Consider the following 16,367-nt stretch of genomic DNA (forward strand, 5'->3'; position numbering starts at 1 on the left):
TGTGACTCACCCAGGGGTTCTTTTCAGTTAACTGACATTCTGAGATCCCTTGGTTCTGTGTGACTTGCAGAGACAGGGAAGGACCACAGAGGGCTGCACTCACATCCTAGCCCTCAGTGTGCTCATGATTAAGTCAGGATGAGCTTCTCCTTCTGCCTTCCTCATAGGGAATGTGGGCTTCAGGATAAAAAGGCATTTTAGGGTGAGTATAGGGGAAGTGGCTGGTTCAAGGCATGTCTTACATGTTTAAGGACCTGGACCATCCTTAAGGACTGAAGTCATAAGCTGGCACCTGCATGCAATGGGTATCTTAATGCACTACTACAGTTTGGTTGCCTGAATTTCTTGTTCTGTGTAGCAAAGAAAAGAGTCCTGGTTTGCAGAAACATTCATTACCATAACTCTGCCAGAGTTCTCCTTTCTTCATACCTCAAGGAAAACCTCTAAGTCAACTAAAATTCACCATGAAAAACCATTCTTTCAGGGCAGATTGACAGGTAAAAATAAATTCAAGATGATTGGGAGGGGTGGGGGGAAATGAGGACAAAAAACACGAAAAGGTTATCAATGTGTGAGTAGTAATGCACCTACTATCTGGTGAATATAATTGTAACTCTATATATTACAATAAAAATTAAAAAATAAATTCCTCTGTCTTTGCATCTGAATGTGTTACCATGTCTGAAGGACCCATAGATTGGACACTCTATTGTTGACAAGATTTAGGGTTTTGTAATTTGTGTGTTTAATACTGAATCTATTGAGCCACATCTCTCTCTGGCTTACCTTGAATTTATTTTTATTTTTTTTATAGAGCATAGGTCAAGACCTCAGAGCTAGAGTTCTGCCTTGGAGCAATTTTAATCAAGGTCAGAGGTCTTCCACACTGAGCCACAGTGATACTTTGGGTTATTAGGTGGTAAATTGTAGATGAGTCTCCTGATCTTTTCTGCCTAGACTGGCTTGGAGCAGTGAATATCAGCTACTCAGTGTCTTGACTAGCCAGGATTACAGGCTTGAGCCAAAGATGCCTAGCTCCTCCCTTGTTTTTGATGAAGAAATCAATAATAAGCTCATAGTAAAGCAGGAGGGATCAACTAGGTCGATAAATGCTCATAATGAACCTGAATGTATGATCTAAATACACCAAATGTGTGTTTGCCCTTTGTATGGACGGAATATAAAGGGTCATGTGGTGTTCAAAGTGGTCCATGCGTGGTCATTCTAACTAAAGACAATGGCAATTTGAAAGCAGAAACAATATATGCATGTAGCAGAGCAGGACAGGTGTGGGTTTTGGTGAAGTGTTTGACCTTAGGCTGACCTTGTGACATGGAGTTCAGCCTCCAACCATTTCAATTTGTACTGCAGATTTTGAAAAAGGGGCTTGCTTTTGTTGCAGGCAGCGGCTGGAACCCCATCTTACTTTTCACTTGTCACCTTAGCTGGGATAAGAGGCATGCGCAACCATGTCGGCTTTTTTCTTGCCATGAACTCTCATGGACTATTTTGCCAGGACTGGCTTCAAACTGCATGCTTCTCAATTCTAACCCCACAAGCAGCTAGGATTATAGATCTGAGCATCTGCAGTCTGACTGGAATGCAACTGATAGAACTATTCAGTCTTAGTCTGCATAACCACCTAGGAAACTTGTACCTATGATTCACTCAGTGTATTGCAAGCAGAAGGCTAAGGCCTATCATCCTAGCTAAGTAGGAAGCTGACATGTGAGGATGACAATACAAAGGCAACCTGGGTGGGAAATCCCTGAGCCTAGAATCTCCCACCAATCACCAAGACAGAATTTGTCTGTGTCCTAACTGGTAGGTCACCAGCTTTGAGTGTAAAAGCTAAGGAACAGAGCCTGAGTGCAAGGACCAGTTCAGGCACACATATCAAAGAAGTGTGGGGAAGGTCAGGAACTTAACAGGTCTGACATCACAGAGACCTTTGTGAGATAGCAATACCATGTCTGTCTCTTTCTCTCTGTATATATATATTGGGTGGACTCTCATAGCTAGGCAGGAGGTTAGAGTCCAGTTGGTTTATTGCATTGCGATTTGTTTGGTTTGTGAATTTGGTTTGTTGATTTGGCTCTGGTTTTCAGGTTTGTGGATTTGGATTATGATTTAGCTTTGACTTTTGGACTTTGTTTTTTTTTTTTGCCTCTCTTGTTTTACTGTTTGTGGTTTTAGTTTTATTTCTTTGTATTTCATTTCCTTTAACTTTCACTTTTTTATTTCTTTTAATTATTTTAGTTTTACTTATTTTTCATTGATTTTGTGTTTTAATTACTTTTTATTCTTTTACTTTTCTTGCTTTAATTAGATAGCATTTAGGATATTTGTTTATTTCATTACTATTCACTTATTCTTTGAATTATTACATATTAGATTTTGATTATAGATATTAGTAGTTACATTTTATTATTCATTTTATATTTACATGTTAGTGTTCATTTATTATAGCTATTATAGACATTTTTATTTTATTCCTTCACTATCTGTTGTATATTTTATTTCATTTTCCATTGTATTTCATTCTATCTTTATTCTCTTTTGTTCCGTTCCATTCTTTTTGGTTCTGCCCTGTCATATTTGATTACATTCGGTTTCATTTTCTTGATTTGTCGGTTGGTTTTCTCCTAGACAGCGTGGCTAGGGTGCTGCGCGGATGATCAGCAAGCTTAGACAGGCGAGGTCCCGGCGGGGCCGCAGGGCCAGGTCCTCAGACCAGGAGCTCCTCAGGGCTGGCTACCGGGTGTTGAGGACGCTCCGGGAGGGGGGCTTCGCCCGGGTCCAGCTGGCCGAGCACCTGCTCACCGACACCCTGGTGGCCGTGAAGGCCCTGGACAAGAGGGAGAGCCCCTTCTTTGCCACGGAGCTGGAGCTCCTGGGGAGTGTGGAGCACCCGAACATCGTCAGGCTGTACGAGGTGGTGGACACGGAGGAGCGGGTGTACCTGGTGATGGAGTACCTGGACGGAGGCGACCTGGTGGACCACCTGCAGAAGGTGGACAGGCTGGAGGAGGCGGCGGCCAGGCCTTTGTTTGGGCAGATCTTGAGGGCGGTGCAGTACTGCCACGACCACGGCATTGTGCACAGGGACCTCAAGGCCGAGAACGTCCTGCTGGACGGCAAGGGCGCAGCCAAGCTGTGCGACTTCGGGCTGAGTGCGCGCTTCTCTCCCGGGGAGCAGCTGACCAGGGAGTGCGGGACGCTGGCCTACTGGGCCCCTGAGCTGTTCAAGCAGGAGGGCTACCAGGGCCCCAAGGTGGACGTGTGGAGCCTGGGCGTGCTGCTCTACTACATGGTGATGGGCCACCTGCCCTACGACGGGAGGTCGTGGGTCGTGCTCAGAAGACAGGTCCTGGAGGGGAGGTTTAAACTCCGAACACGCTTTTCCCCGGAACTCAAAGGCATTTTGGCCTATCTGATGACGGCTGATCCCAAGAAGAGACCGTCGGTGTGGCAAGTTATGCATCACCCCTGGCTCAGGCAAACTGAGGCAGCCTCACCCAGCCCCAGCCAGGTGGTCCTGGACCGGCCAGACCCTGCCATCCTGCAGATCATGTCATGTTACCTGGGATTTGACCCAGGGGAGGTGCGGGCAGGCCTGTCTGGCAGGACTTTTAACGGTGCCATGGCTACCTACCGTATGCTGTACCATCAACAAGACCAGAGCCAGGACCTGAGGCGCCTGGTGAGGCAGCCGCTTCCCGGGCCTCCTCCTTGCCCCTCACCTGCACACCCGTCCTACCGACATGTGCCCTTCAAGAGAGCCAGTGCTCCTGACTGCCACCCTGCTACATGCCTGCCTGCTGAGCAGCAGCAGCAAGAGGAGGAGGAGAGTGGCAGGAGGAGAGCCAGGTCTGTGTGCCTCCCCTGCCTCCTCTGGAACCCCAGCAAAACGGGCCCGCGGGGGAAGACTGAGGGCAGGAAGTCTCTCCTTGCTCCAGCAAGTGTACCAGCAGCAGCAGTGTATCTCCCCATGTGCCATTCCAGTGAACTGACCTGCCCCACCCCTGAGCAGGAGAGGCAGGTGAGCAGCAGGGCTGATTCTCTCCCCTGCATCCTCTATAATACATGGACATGGGGTGCACAGAGGGAGAGGGACCTCAGCTCGGCTGTTCCAGGTCCAGAAGCGTCTGATCCCAGCTGGAAGGGCCCAGGGGAGACCCAGGAGAGCAGCAAGCTGGCCTCAGAATCACCAGCAGTAGAGATGTCCACCAGGGGCACAGAGGCAGAGATGGAGGGCAGCCCCCCTCCTCCCCTGGGGTCTGCAGCTGCAGAAACGTCCACCCCAGCCAATGAAAGAGGCAGGGGCTGGAGTGCCTCAAGAAGGATACTGCCAATTGTTTTAGGAAAATGTGCTGCTGCTGCCTGCCTGGTTAAGAGAACCCCAAAGGATGTGTTTCGTCCTGTGCCTGGAGAACAGCACTGACAGCCTGGAATGGAATAGGAGGGACTGAGCTGTGTGCTGTGTTTTATCTTTGTTCAAAGAAATCCTGTTAGCTCATCATTCTTGATCTGTGGTTGCCTTTCTGGGAGCAGGTGGTGAGGTTAAAAGAAAGGAGGGGACAGGGGAGTTGTAGGAGTGTCTAAAAGGACAGAGTTTCAGAAGGAAGGGATGGTGACCTGTCAGTGTACTGCACTCCTTCAGTTTCCTTTCTTTCTGCAGCTCAAGTGGAGAGGCAGAAAACCCTCACCATGCTGCTTGCCTGAAGACATGCTATGCAGCCTGAACGTGCCTGGAGACTAGCGATCCTCTGCTATTACCTGGAACAACGTTAACACACTTCACAGACTTATTTTTCTTTTGTCCTTCATTGGATAAAGTTTCTAATGTACTTCCTAGTTTTCTCACCAACTTAATAGATTTTTATTCTTAGACATGATCATTTGTATTCTGAGCTCATATCTGTTTTCACCACAAGTATTGATATTTGGCAGAGAGTTAGCCCAGAGTTACCTCAAGAGTTTAAGGGAACTACTATTCTTGCCGGTCGTCTAGCTATTCAGAGAACTGAGTTCATGGAAGACTGACATTCCAATACTACTGGGCTACAGGAGGGAAGAGGAGCTCAAGCAATAGGTGGTCAACCTATTTAGCCCAGTAAATGCAAAGTCCCGAGTTTTTAACACTGAATGATAAGATGACTTCAGCCCTATCAGCAGCATGCAGTTCCTATAGCTTCAGTTCCTTGTGATTTGCTTCAACCAATCATGACTTTCTCTGATTTACTAAACAGCTCACTGAAGTATGGATCTCCAGGCAGCTTATGGTGGGTTGGTTGAGAATGGGATCAAGAGATTTGCCTTTCATTACTACCCAAGTCCCTTGTTTCAAGAGGTACATTGTGTCCATACCTTTATCTTCCCTCAGGTTCCTTCAAGTTTCAGACTTGTAGACATGGAACAAGAAATTGAAAAGGTCTGAAATGTACAGTCCTAGAGCAATGATCTCTACTTCCACAAGAAGAAAAAAAAAGAGAAAATATAGGTTACTCTTTACACAGAAAAGCATGCCTGGACACACACCTTTACCATTGTAAGCTACCTCTGTATTGTTTCAGATATTATGGCTTGTTTTTATTATTATTTTTTTTACCAGCCCTGGCCTTAAGCTCAGGGCTCGAGCAGTCTCCTTGGACTTTCTCAAGGCTAGAGCTCTACCACTTGAACCCCAGCACCACTATGTATGTGGTACCAAGTTCTTCATGCATGCTAGGCAAGCAGTCTACCACTAGGCCAAACTCCTGGCCCATGGCTTGTTTTTTTTGATGAGAATAAAATAAGATAAATGCTCTTCTTCCTATTTACAATGTATTTCTGAACATTTTTTCCCCTATAGAAGTAATACTTTTGAAAAAAAAATTGTCAGAAACTGCAAAACACAAAAACAAAAATCAAACGTTTGTTTTTCAAAAGAAAGGTTTTGAGTTATAACTTCTGCAACCATATCCTCATGTCTCCTTGAAATCAGAATTTAGGGATTTCTAATGATCAATGAATTTAGCTAAGGTGTGGAACCTTTCATTTCTCCTATTGTAAACAATGCTACGATGAGTATGGCTTTGCCGGTGTCTTTAGTGTGGCCTTGTTTGAACGCCCAGGAATGAGAATGCGGCTCCATAGGGGATGTCTATGTTTCATCTTTTGAGAAATCACCACACTGCTTCCCAAGTGGCTAAACAAGTTTACACTCCCACTAACAGTCTAGTAGTAATCCTTTTTGGCTACATTTATGCTAGCATTTGTTTTTGGTAGTTTTCTTGATAATGGCTATTCCAAGAGGGGTGTCTGGCTTTGCCTTTTTCCATGCTGCCTCGCTTCACATTTCTTTATGGCCAGGGATGTGGAACATCACTTTACTCACAGAAGAGTTTTTGAGGTACTTTGATTGCACAAAACATTTTTTGTTTTGTTTTAAAATATCTTTTATTTGTGCCTCTCAGCAAATTCTGAGAATATGCTTTTTGACATTCTTTTATAGATAAGGAAATAACTCCAAATTGCCTTTCTACTAATCAGGGAAATTGGAAAGTAAAAGTAGAGATCCAATTCCATGTGCCCCTTAATCTTGCAGCTGATTTGTGCAAAATACTGTTGAATTCTAGATAATTCATGAAGTATATAGAAAAATCCAAGATTTTCTACTTTTGTCCACTGTTTTTAAGAAAATAAAAAAAGACACTGTCAGACTAGGTTTGGTAACATACACTTGACCTTGACAAACTTCCTGTAGTGTATAATAATGGCCTTTACACATCAGAAATGCCAACAGGTTACTACAATTAAGAATGTGCTTCTGACAAAAAGGTTTTGAATGAAGAAATAGACATTAACGGGATGGCCTCCCTGACATATTTATTCATTTCCAAGAAGTCTTCCTAAAAAAATGAACAATGCTTTAAAATGAACAATCACTGCATTTCAACACACCCAAATCAAACTAGAGAAAGTATTTCTTCATGATAAAACTGTGTACTCTCTAATGATGTTCATTGCAGCATTATTTAGCATAGCAAAGATATGGAACCAACCCAGATGTCCCTCAGTTGATGAGCAGATCAACAAGATGTATTTGTACACGATGGAATTCTATGCTGCTGTCAGAACAACATCGCCCCATTTTTAAGGAAATGGAAAGACTTAGAAAAAGAATAAATGAAGTAAGCCAGACTCAAAGGAACATAGGCCCAAGAGTCTCCCTCATTTGTCATAATCAGTAGAAACCTTGGGCTCTCCTAGAAGAGATTTATAATAGACCAAAATCTAGAGACATTAGGCCAAATAGTATGACACTAAATGTAAGGACCTCCAGGAGAAGGAAACAAAAGCCATATAATGAGTGATTGTTTTCCTTAATGTACTATGTTATCGCTCATCTCTTTTGGCATCCCTCGGTTATCTCATATTGTTACAATATTTCACCTTGTTATCTGACATATTTTATATGTGCTTAATTGGTTATTTGAAATTGGATAGGGAAGGGGGGAAATCAAGATAAGCAGGGGGAGGGTGGGAGGGAAACAGGGACCATGTCATGAGAAAGGGTATCAATGTTTGTGAAGTTATGCACCTTCTATCTGATGAATATAATGTAACCCTTCTATTAATCACAATAAAAAATTTTTAAAAAGTGTGTGCTCTCATGACCTTTTCCATGCTTATAATTTATGATGTAAAGTCACCATCTGGACAAAATATAGACATTTCATTAAATTCATGACTATGAATTATTGGAAGGTGGTAGCAGTTTTAAAACATGAGGCCCACTGTATGTGTGTGGTTTTAGAATGTAGGTAATGTGTCCTTACGTGGGGGCGGGGGTGTGGAGGTAGCAAGACCCTGAATGTTCCCATTTCCTTTGTCCACATGACTAGTCATGTTATTTTCTGTGCTGCGCATTCCTGCTGTGATCTTCTATCTCACCACAAGTCCAAAAGTAACTGTGACCATGAGAGTATACATTTCCTTGTGTTTCTGGGATGTATACAATTTATAACAACCTTAATGCAAAGACTTAGTCTTATTAGGTATAGACTATAGTAAACGTTTTACATGGTACATTAAGTGGTTTAGAATATGAAAGTAGACTACAATTAACTAGATGTAAGATGAAATTACTTGAAATGAAACAGCTTAAAAAGCTAAAAGTAAATGGAAAGTAATTGAAATACACAGTCAAGCAATAGCAACAAACTAAACAACAAAAGGACTAAACAAAAAATAGAAAACAAACAGCAAGAGAAAATACTTTAATCCAATTTATCAATAACTACTGAAAGGAAATGTTATTTTAAACACAACTGAAAACAAGTAGTTAGAAATGAGAAAGTTAACATTGCATTTTATTGATACATAACCTACTTGAGATCTAAAGACTCAAAACAGATAAAAGATATGCCACACAAAATTTAAAAGATATTTTATAAAACTTGATTGCTATTAAAGAAAATGAATTTCAAGGAAAACCTAATAGTGACATTTGACATTATGTAATTTGGTATTACATAATGTCAATTTGGTATTGTGTAATTATGTCAATTTGGTATATGTAATTTGGTATTATATAATGTCAAAGGCTGGGGGTCAATGTATAAACAATATATTATAGTCCTTAATGCATCAGTATCTACAAAAGAGATCTAAAAATGTAAAATATAAAATTAGAAGTATAGGCAAAAATGAACAAAATCTAAGAAAATTTAGCTGGAAACCTAAATATTCTGTAGAAATAAAACTGGCAAAAGTAAACATTTTCCAAAATAGATCACATCTTAGGCCATAAAACAAACCTGGACAGATTCAGAAACACTGAAATTATTCCATGCACACTCTCAGACCACAAAGGCATCAAACTGGAACTGAACATACATCTCCACCAACGAAAACCCTGTAACTCATGGAGACTGAACAACACATTGTTGAATCACCAATGGGTCATCAAAGAGATCAGAACAGAAATCCAACAGTTTATGAAATTTAACAGTAAGGAGCACAAAATACCAACTCCTTTGGGACACAGCAAAGGCAGTACTCAGAGGAAAATTTATAGCGCTGAGTGCCTACAACAACAAGTTGGAAAAATTGCAAACCAACAAGTTAATGTCTCACCTTAAGCTCCTGGAAAAAGAGCAACAAACCAACCCTAATACCAGTAGAAGAAAGCAAATAATTAAAATCAAAGCAGAATTAAATGATTTGGAATCCAAAAAAACTATAGAAAGAATCAACAAAACAAGGAGTTGGTTCTTTGAAAGAATTAACAAAATTGACAAACCCTTAGCAAATCTTACCAAAAAAAGAAGAGAGCATATCGAAATAAACAAAATCGCAGATGAAAATGGTAATATCATGACAGAAATTACCAAGATCCAGAATATCATGAGGAAATACTTCTCAAACCTTTATGCCAACAAATTTGAGAATCTAGATGAAATGGATGAATTCCTAGCCAATATTAACATACCCACACTGAACCAAGAAGAACTAAGCCAACTCAACAGGCCTATTTCAAGCTCTGAAATAGAAATGGCAATTAGAGAACTTCCACCTAAGAAAAGCCCAGGGCCAGATGGATTCACAGCTGAATTCTACAAGGTCTTCAAAGCAGAGCTCACACCAATACTCCTCAAGCTCTTCAACGAAATTGAAAATGAAGGTTCCTTACCAAACTCATTCTATGAAGCCAGTATAACCCTCATCCCCAAACCAGACAGAGATTCATCAAAGAAAGAGAACTATAGACCTATATCTTTGATGAACATCGATGCAAAACTTCTCAACAAAATACTGGCCAACCGTCTACAACAACTCATCAAAAAAATTATACTCTCATATTGGTATAGTATCTCACTTTGTCATCTGATATATTGAATTTATTTGTATTTGGATATTTGAAATTTGATAGGGAAGGGGGGAAAACCAAGACGGGTGGGGGGTTTGGGGGGGGAGGGAAATGGGTACCAAGACATGTGAAAGGGTATCAATGTATGTGAATTAATGCACCTTCTATCTGGCAAATATCATGTAACCCTTTTACTAATTACAATAAAAAAAATAAAAATTAAAAAAAAATTATACACTGATCAAACTGGATTCATCACAGGGAGGCAAAGCTGGTTCAACATACGCAAATCAATTAATATAATTCAACACATCAACAGGAGCAAGGACAAAAATCACATGATTGTTTCAATAGACACGGAAAAGGCATTTGACAAGATCCAACACCCCTTCATGTTAAAAGCTCTGGAGAAACTAGGAATCCATGGAACATTCCTCAATGTAATAAAGGCTGTGTATGAGAAACCTACTGCTAGTATTACACTTAATGGTGAAAATCTAAAGCCATTCCCTCTAAAATTAAGAACGAGACAAGGATGCCCACTCTCTCCACTCCTCTTTAACATAGTACTAGAATTCCTAGCCAGTGCAATAAGGCAAGAAGCAAGCATAAAGGGGATCCAAGTAGGGAAAGAGGAAATAAAACTATCCCTCTTTGCAGATGACATGATTCTGTATTTAAAGAATCCTATAGACTCTACTCCCAAGCTCCTTGAGCTGATTCAAAACTTTGGAAAGGTAGCAGGCTATAAAATCAACCCTCAAAAATCAACTGCCTTCCTTTACGCCAACAGTGAGAGGAACGAGGCAATAATCAGGAAAGAAAATCCTTTCACAATAGCCTCAAAGAAAATAAAGTACCTAGGAATTAGGTTAACTAAGAATGTAAAGGACCTTTTTGACGAAAACTTTAAAACCCTAAAAAAGGAAATTAAAGCAGAACTAAGGAAATGGAAAAACCTCCCATGCTCCTGGATTGGAAGAATCAACATTGTGAAAATGACAATCTTACCAAGAGCTATCTACAAATTCAATGTAATACCCATCAACATCCCAATGTCATTCTTTAAAGAAATAGAAGAGGCAATCCAAAATTTCATATGGAATAATAAAAGACCCCGTATAGCAAAAACACTTCTTAGCAGAAAGAACAGCGCCGGTGGAATTTCAATTCCAAACTTTAGACTCTATTACAGAGCTATAATTCTCAAAACAGCTTGGTACTGGCACAAGAACAGGCCTGAAGACCAATGGAATAGAACTGAGGACCCAGATATTAAACCACAGACCTATGGCCACCTAATCTTTGACAATGGAGCCAAAAAAATAGAATGGAAGAAAGACAGCCTCTTCAACAAGTTGTGCTGGCAGAACTGGTTAAGCACCTGCAGAAAACTAAAGCTGGATCCTTCTTTGTCACCTTGCACTAGAATTAACTCCAAATGGATCAAAGACCTGGAGGTAAAAGCTGACACACTGAAAACTTTACAGGAAGGAATAGGAGATACACTAGGCCTCCTTGGCACAGGTCGAAACTTTCTTAATAAGGACCAAGAATCACAACAAATCAGAGAAAGGCTGGATAAGTGGGACTACATTAAACTGCAGAGCTTTTGTATGGCAAAGGACATAGCTACTAAACTAATCAGGAAGCCTACAGAGTGGGAGAAGATCTTCACCAACCAAACAATGGACAAAGGCCTCATATCTAAAATATATCAACAACTCAAAAAATTGAATCACTCCAAAACTAACCTCCAAAGTAACAACCATCCCATTAAAAAATGGGCCAAAGACTTAAAGAGAGTCTTCTCTGAAGAAGAAACAAAAATGGCCTGTAGACACATGAAGAAATGCTCAACATCTCTGGTCATAAAAGAAATGCAAATCAAAACAACTCTAAGATTCCACCTCACTCCAGTTAGAATGGCCAGGATCAGGAAAACGAATAACAACAGATGCTGGAGGGGATGTGGCCAGGAGGGATCACTACTACACTGTTGGTGGGAGTGCAAACTCGTTCAACCACTATGGAAAGCAGTGTGGCAGTGCCTCAAAAGGCTAAACATAGAACTCCCCTATGACCCAGCAATTCCACTACTTGGCATTTACCCAACCATCCAGAAACAAGGACATACTAAACCCACTAGCACAACAATGTTCATTGCAGCACTATTCACCATAGCAAAGATATGGAACCAACCCCGATGTCCCTCAGTTGATGAGTGGATCAACAAGTTGTGGTATTTGTACACAATGGAATTCTATGCTGCTGTCAGAAAGAATGACATCTTCCCATTTGTTAGGAAATGGAAAGGCTTAGAAAAAATCATATTAAGTGAAGTAAGCCAGACTCAAAGGAACTTAGGCTCAATGGTTTCCCTCATTCCCTTGGGCTCTACTAGCAGAGATTTGCAATAGAGCAAAAGGCCATATATAAGGCCATATAATGTGAAGCTAATTGAAAGGACCTCCAGGATATTGAAACAAAAGCCATATAATGAATGATTATTGTCCTTAATGTACTATGTTGTCTCTCATCTCCTTTGCTGTCCCTTGGTTATCCCATATTGGTATAGTATCTCACTTTGTTATCTGATATACTGAATTTATTTGTATTTGGATATTTGAAATTTGATAGGGAAGGGGGGAAAACCAAGACGGGTGGGGGGTTTGGGGGGGGGAGGGAAAAGGGTACCAAGACATGTGAAAGGGTATCAATGTATGTGAATTAATGCACCTTCTATCTGGCAAATATCATGTAACCCTTTTACTAATTACAATAAAAAAAAGAAAAACAAAACAAAACAAAAAAAACTGGCAAAAGTAAATTTATAAACCATAGAACTGGAGATAACTATTGACTTTGGTTAATTTTGTATAAAACAAACCAATCAGACATACCAAAGTACCCCTTCCTTGAAAGAAATATTCAATAAGATAAACATTCTGGACGAGGAAACAAATTTCAAACCAATTCTGATTATATAAAGCTAGGGTTGTAGCTTGCATTAGGTGTGTTCGTTACACACACACACACACACACACACACACACACACACACTACAAAGCACATTTCATTCTAGAAATCATAAATTGAAAGTCAAATAGGTCTAAGTAGCCTGAAGGGCAAAGGAAGTCTAAAATTAAAAACATTTTATATTCATTAAAGTAAAACCATCACAAAAGGAACTGTGAGAAAAAGTAAAATAAATTTATATTTAAATATTTTTTGTAATCACGAAAAAAAGCTCAAAACAATGATCTAAGCTTCCCCAGGAAACTAATGAGCAAACCATCCTAAAATAAGGAACATAGAGATTGTAAGGGAGAAAATGTGAAAAAATTGTAAAATAAAAATATGGAAAGGGTCAGGGAAGTCAAACTCTTGTGTCAGAAAAGCTCAATGAAAACAAGAACTTGCTTTATATTAATGAAGAGAGAAAAATGGGGAGGGGCAAGGAAAGGGAGGCACCAGAAGATATAATAACCAGTACTAGTAATTCCATAACTCAAATGCAAGGACAAAGTTCTTGAAAAATTCACCCAAGATGAAAGACTTAAACTACATTATTTCACATTTCTTCAATGAAAATTTTAGTTGAAATGCCCTAAGAAGGAAAGTATAAGGAGCAGAAGTTTCTACTGGCAGTTTCTACCACAAACATAAAGAAGAGATAGGAATTGCTCATAAAAATCTTCCAAATTCATTTGATGAGATCAGTATTACCACAATAACAAAGCCAGATGAAAAAAATGACATCAGAGAATACTCTTCAATGAAGTCTTGATAAATCGGACCCAGCAAGATATGTGCAAAGATTGATACACCATACAGAGAATTTAAACTGGACACATGAATCCTTTTTATCATTAGGAAATCAACCTGCGCAATTCACTCTATAAATGGACACATAAAGAATAAGCCATATCATTTCAATAGAGGCAAGAGATTTTTTTCCATGTTAAGCTTCTTTTATTACATGTACACTCTCAAAACACTTTTTTGCTTAACATACAAAGTTAATAAACTTTAACAATTACTTTATTTTTTATTTCATTTTTCATTACATTTATTAACATTGATTTTTTACATCATATTTCAAATGACAAGCATTCAAGAAGGGAATCTCGAGAATTTTTAAAAATAGAAACAACATATGATTAGTAATACATTTTGCTTTGTTTTATTTGCATGGCAGGTCTGAGGCTTGAACTCACGGTTTGAGTACTATTGTTGAGCTTTTGTGCTCAAGGTTAGCTCTCTATTACTTGAGCCACAGCTCAAGTCTATTGAGTACCTAGAACTAAAAGCATAAGCCTCTAGTGAACAGCTAACAACTTAAAAAATATATATATATATATATATATTTTTGCCAGTCTTGGGCTTAAGCTCAGGGCCTGAGCACTGTCCTTGGACTTTCTCAAGGCTAGAGCTCTACCACTTGAGCCTCAGCACCACTTCTGGCTTTTTCTAAGTATGTGGTACCAAGGAATCTGTTGGGAGCCAGAGTGGAATCAAACTGTACCTTGATTTGCATCAGACAATGGCTTTATTGTCTTATTGTTTTCTGGCCTTATTCTGTTTAAATGACCTGAGATTTACCATATGAATGTAACACCTGGAAGTTCCCGGGGTCTCAACAAGGGAAGGGGCTGGAGTGGAAAATAAATGCAGCAGTCTTTACCTGGACTGCAGACCTCCCGGTGTGTCTGTCTCTCTTCTATTTCTTCCTAGTCCTTGCCCCCTATTTCAGGAACCCCAATCTGCGAACCCTGGTTTGCTGCCGGCTGGCCCCGGCAGAATCGAACCCAGGTCTTCGTGAATGCTAGGCAAGCACTTTAACCACTAGGCCAAACTCCCGGCCCTTAAAAATATTTTTATTGTTTGTAAGTAGTTGTACAAAGGAGTTGCCATTCAACAAAGTAGTTGATGAATACATCTTGATCAATGTCTCCCCATTTCAACATTTTCACCCATGCCACTTAACTCACCCCTTCCCTTCCCTCCTCTTTATTCATTTTGTAGGATACACATTGAAAAAAAATAATTGTTTTGTGTACTAATCTAGGGCTTGAACTCAGGGCCTGGGTATTTTTGTACTGTGCATTTTTGCTCAGGGTTAACACTCTACCCACACAATTCTACTTCTGACTTTGTGTGGGTATGTGTGCTGAATTGAAGAGTCTCACAGACATTTCTGTCTGGCTGGTTTTCTTTTGTGAACCTCGGGTCTCCTGAATAGCTAGGATTACAGGTGTGAGCCACCAGTGCCCAGAATTGGTGTGATTTTTTCCTTCATTCTCCTTGCTTCTTTTCATTACAATAATAATATATTAATAAATCCACTACCAAGTTAGAATAAAAAAAGGGAACTTTGTATGACACAGCCAATTTAAGCTTTCATTTAGTTAGCAATATTATATATACAAGGCCAATATTTAAACAATTTCCTTTTGATAATTTATCAAGGCAAGTCAAATTTTAATAAAATATTTCATAGCAAAAGGTATGAAATGGTTTAAGGTATGCTTATAAGGTTAAAAAATTGAAGTTCCTACATAGAATTTCAAAAATTTCCCAAAACATAACCAGCAGCTGCATAGCTTGTGAGAACTAGTGAATATGATGGAGGGAATACATTTAAGTGAATACAGATGTGTCTTGTATACGTAACATTGCTAACTGGTGATGTGTATGTAGTCCTTTGATGTCATGGTCCTTCTGGCTCCACGGCCAGCACAGATGCCCCTAGTGCTGTAGTCCTGTGGCAGGCAACACCTGCTTTTTGTTGCAGTTCAGCAGCAGGCAGTGCCTATTCCATGTTGCAGCTCAGTGAGAAGCAGATTCTGCCAGCCAGTGTTGCAGTTGTACTGCCAGTCTCTGACACTAGTCTTCTGAGGTCCTTATCTCAGGAGTTCAAAAACCGAAGTTGAGGATACAAGAGAGTGCAAAGAAGAAAAATATCACAGCAGAAGGCCTCTGCTGCTCTGTGTGCCCACTCTGACTAGGTGACTGAGGCTAGAGGATGTGGCCACAAGTCATATCCAATGAAAGCAATACAGAAAACCACCTCTAGGAGCAAAGAAGAGGACGAGGAGGAGAAGGTGGAGGAGGAGAAGGAGGATGATTCAGGACCTCACCTGCCCAAGGTCAGGAAGTTTCAGAACCCAACTTGAAGGTCACAGGAGGAGGAGGAGAGTAGCAATCTGGGTCCAGTCCCAGCAGAGGCAGAAAGGTACTATAGGGATACAGGCTACAATGGGTTAGTTCATCTCCTCCCTGGGGTTCAACTACTACAGAAACAGTACTCAATTCACTGCTTTGACTACAGACCCAAAAATGACTAAGGCAAAGAGTGGAAGTAGCTTAATGGAAGTATTAGTTGGCAAGTCTTTGTTGCATGTCTCCACAAGAGAAGATCCTCAAAGAAAGAGGGACCCTCTGCAGGTGGAAAAATGAAGTGACAGCCTGAAAACATGTAGGTGGTGATGGGCAACCTGCCCTTGAG

General features: G+C 40.4%; 1 protein-coding gene across 1 annotated transcript; it reads left to right on the forward strand.

Moving 5' to 3' along the window:
- Positions 1-2,456: 2,456 nt before the first annotated feature.
- LOC150063253 (sperm motility kinase 4A-like) lies at positions 2,457-4,459 on the forward strand. Its single transcript, XM_090332937.1, has one exon. It carries the CDS (start codon positions 2,675-2,677, stop codon positions 4,442-4,444), a length of 1,770 nt encoding a protein of 589 aa, XP_090189063.1. The 5' UTR covers positions 2,457-2,674; the 3' UTR covers positions 4,445-4,459.
- Positions 4,460-16,367: the final 11,908 nt, after the last annotated feature.

This window comes from Megascapheus bottae, chromosome 5, assembly GCF_031878675.1.
Source record: "Megascapheus bottae isolate mThoBot1 chromosome 5, mThoBot2.hap1, whole genome shotgun sequence".
Lineage (NCBI taxonomy): Eukaryota > Metazoa > Chordata > Mammalia > Rodentia > Geomyidae > Megascapheus > Megascapheus bottae.

Bases quoted from the DNA above. Each gene is read 5' to 3' on its own strand.
- LOC150063253 (XM_090332937.1), top strand. From the start codon at position 2,675: ATGATCAGCAAGCTTAGACAGGCGAGGTCCCGGCGGGGCCGCAGGGCC.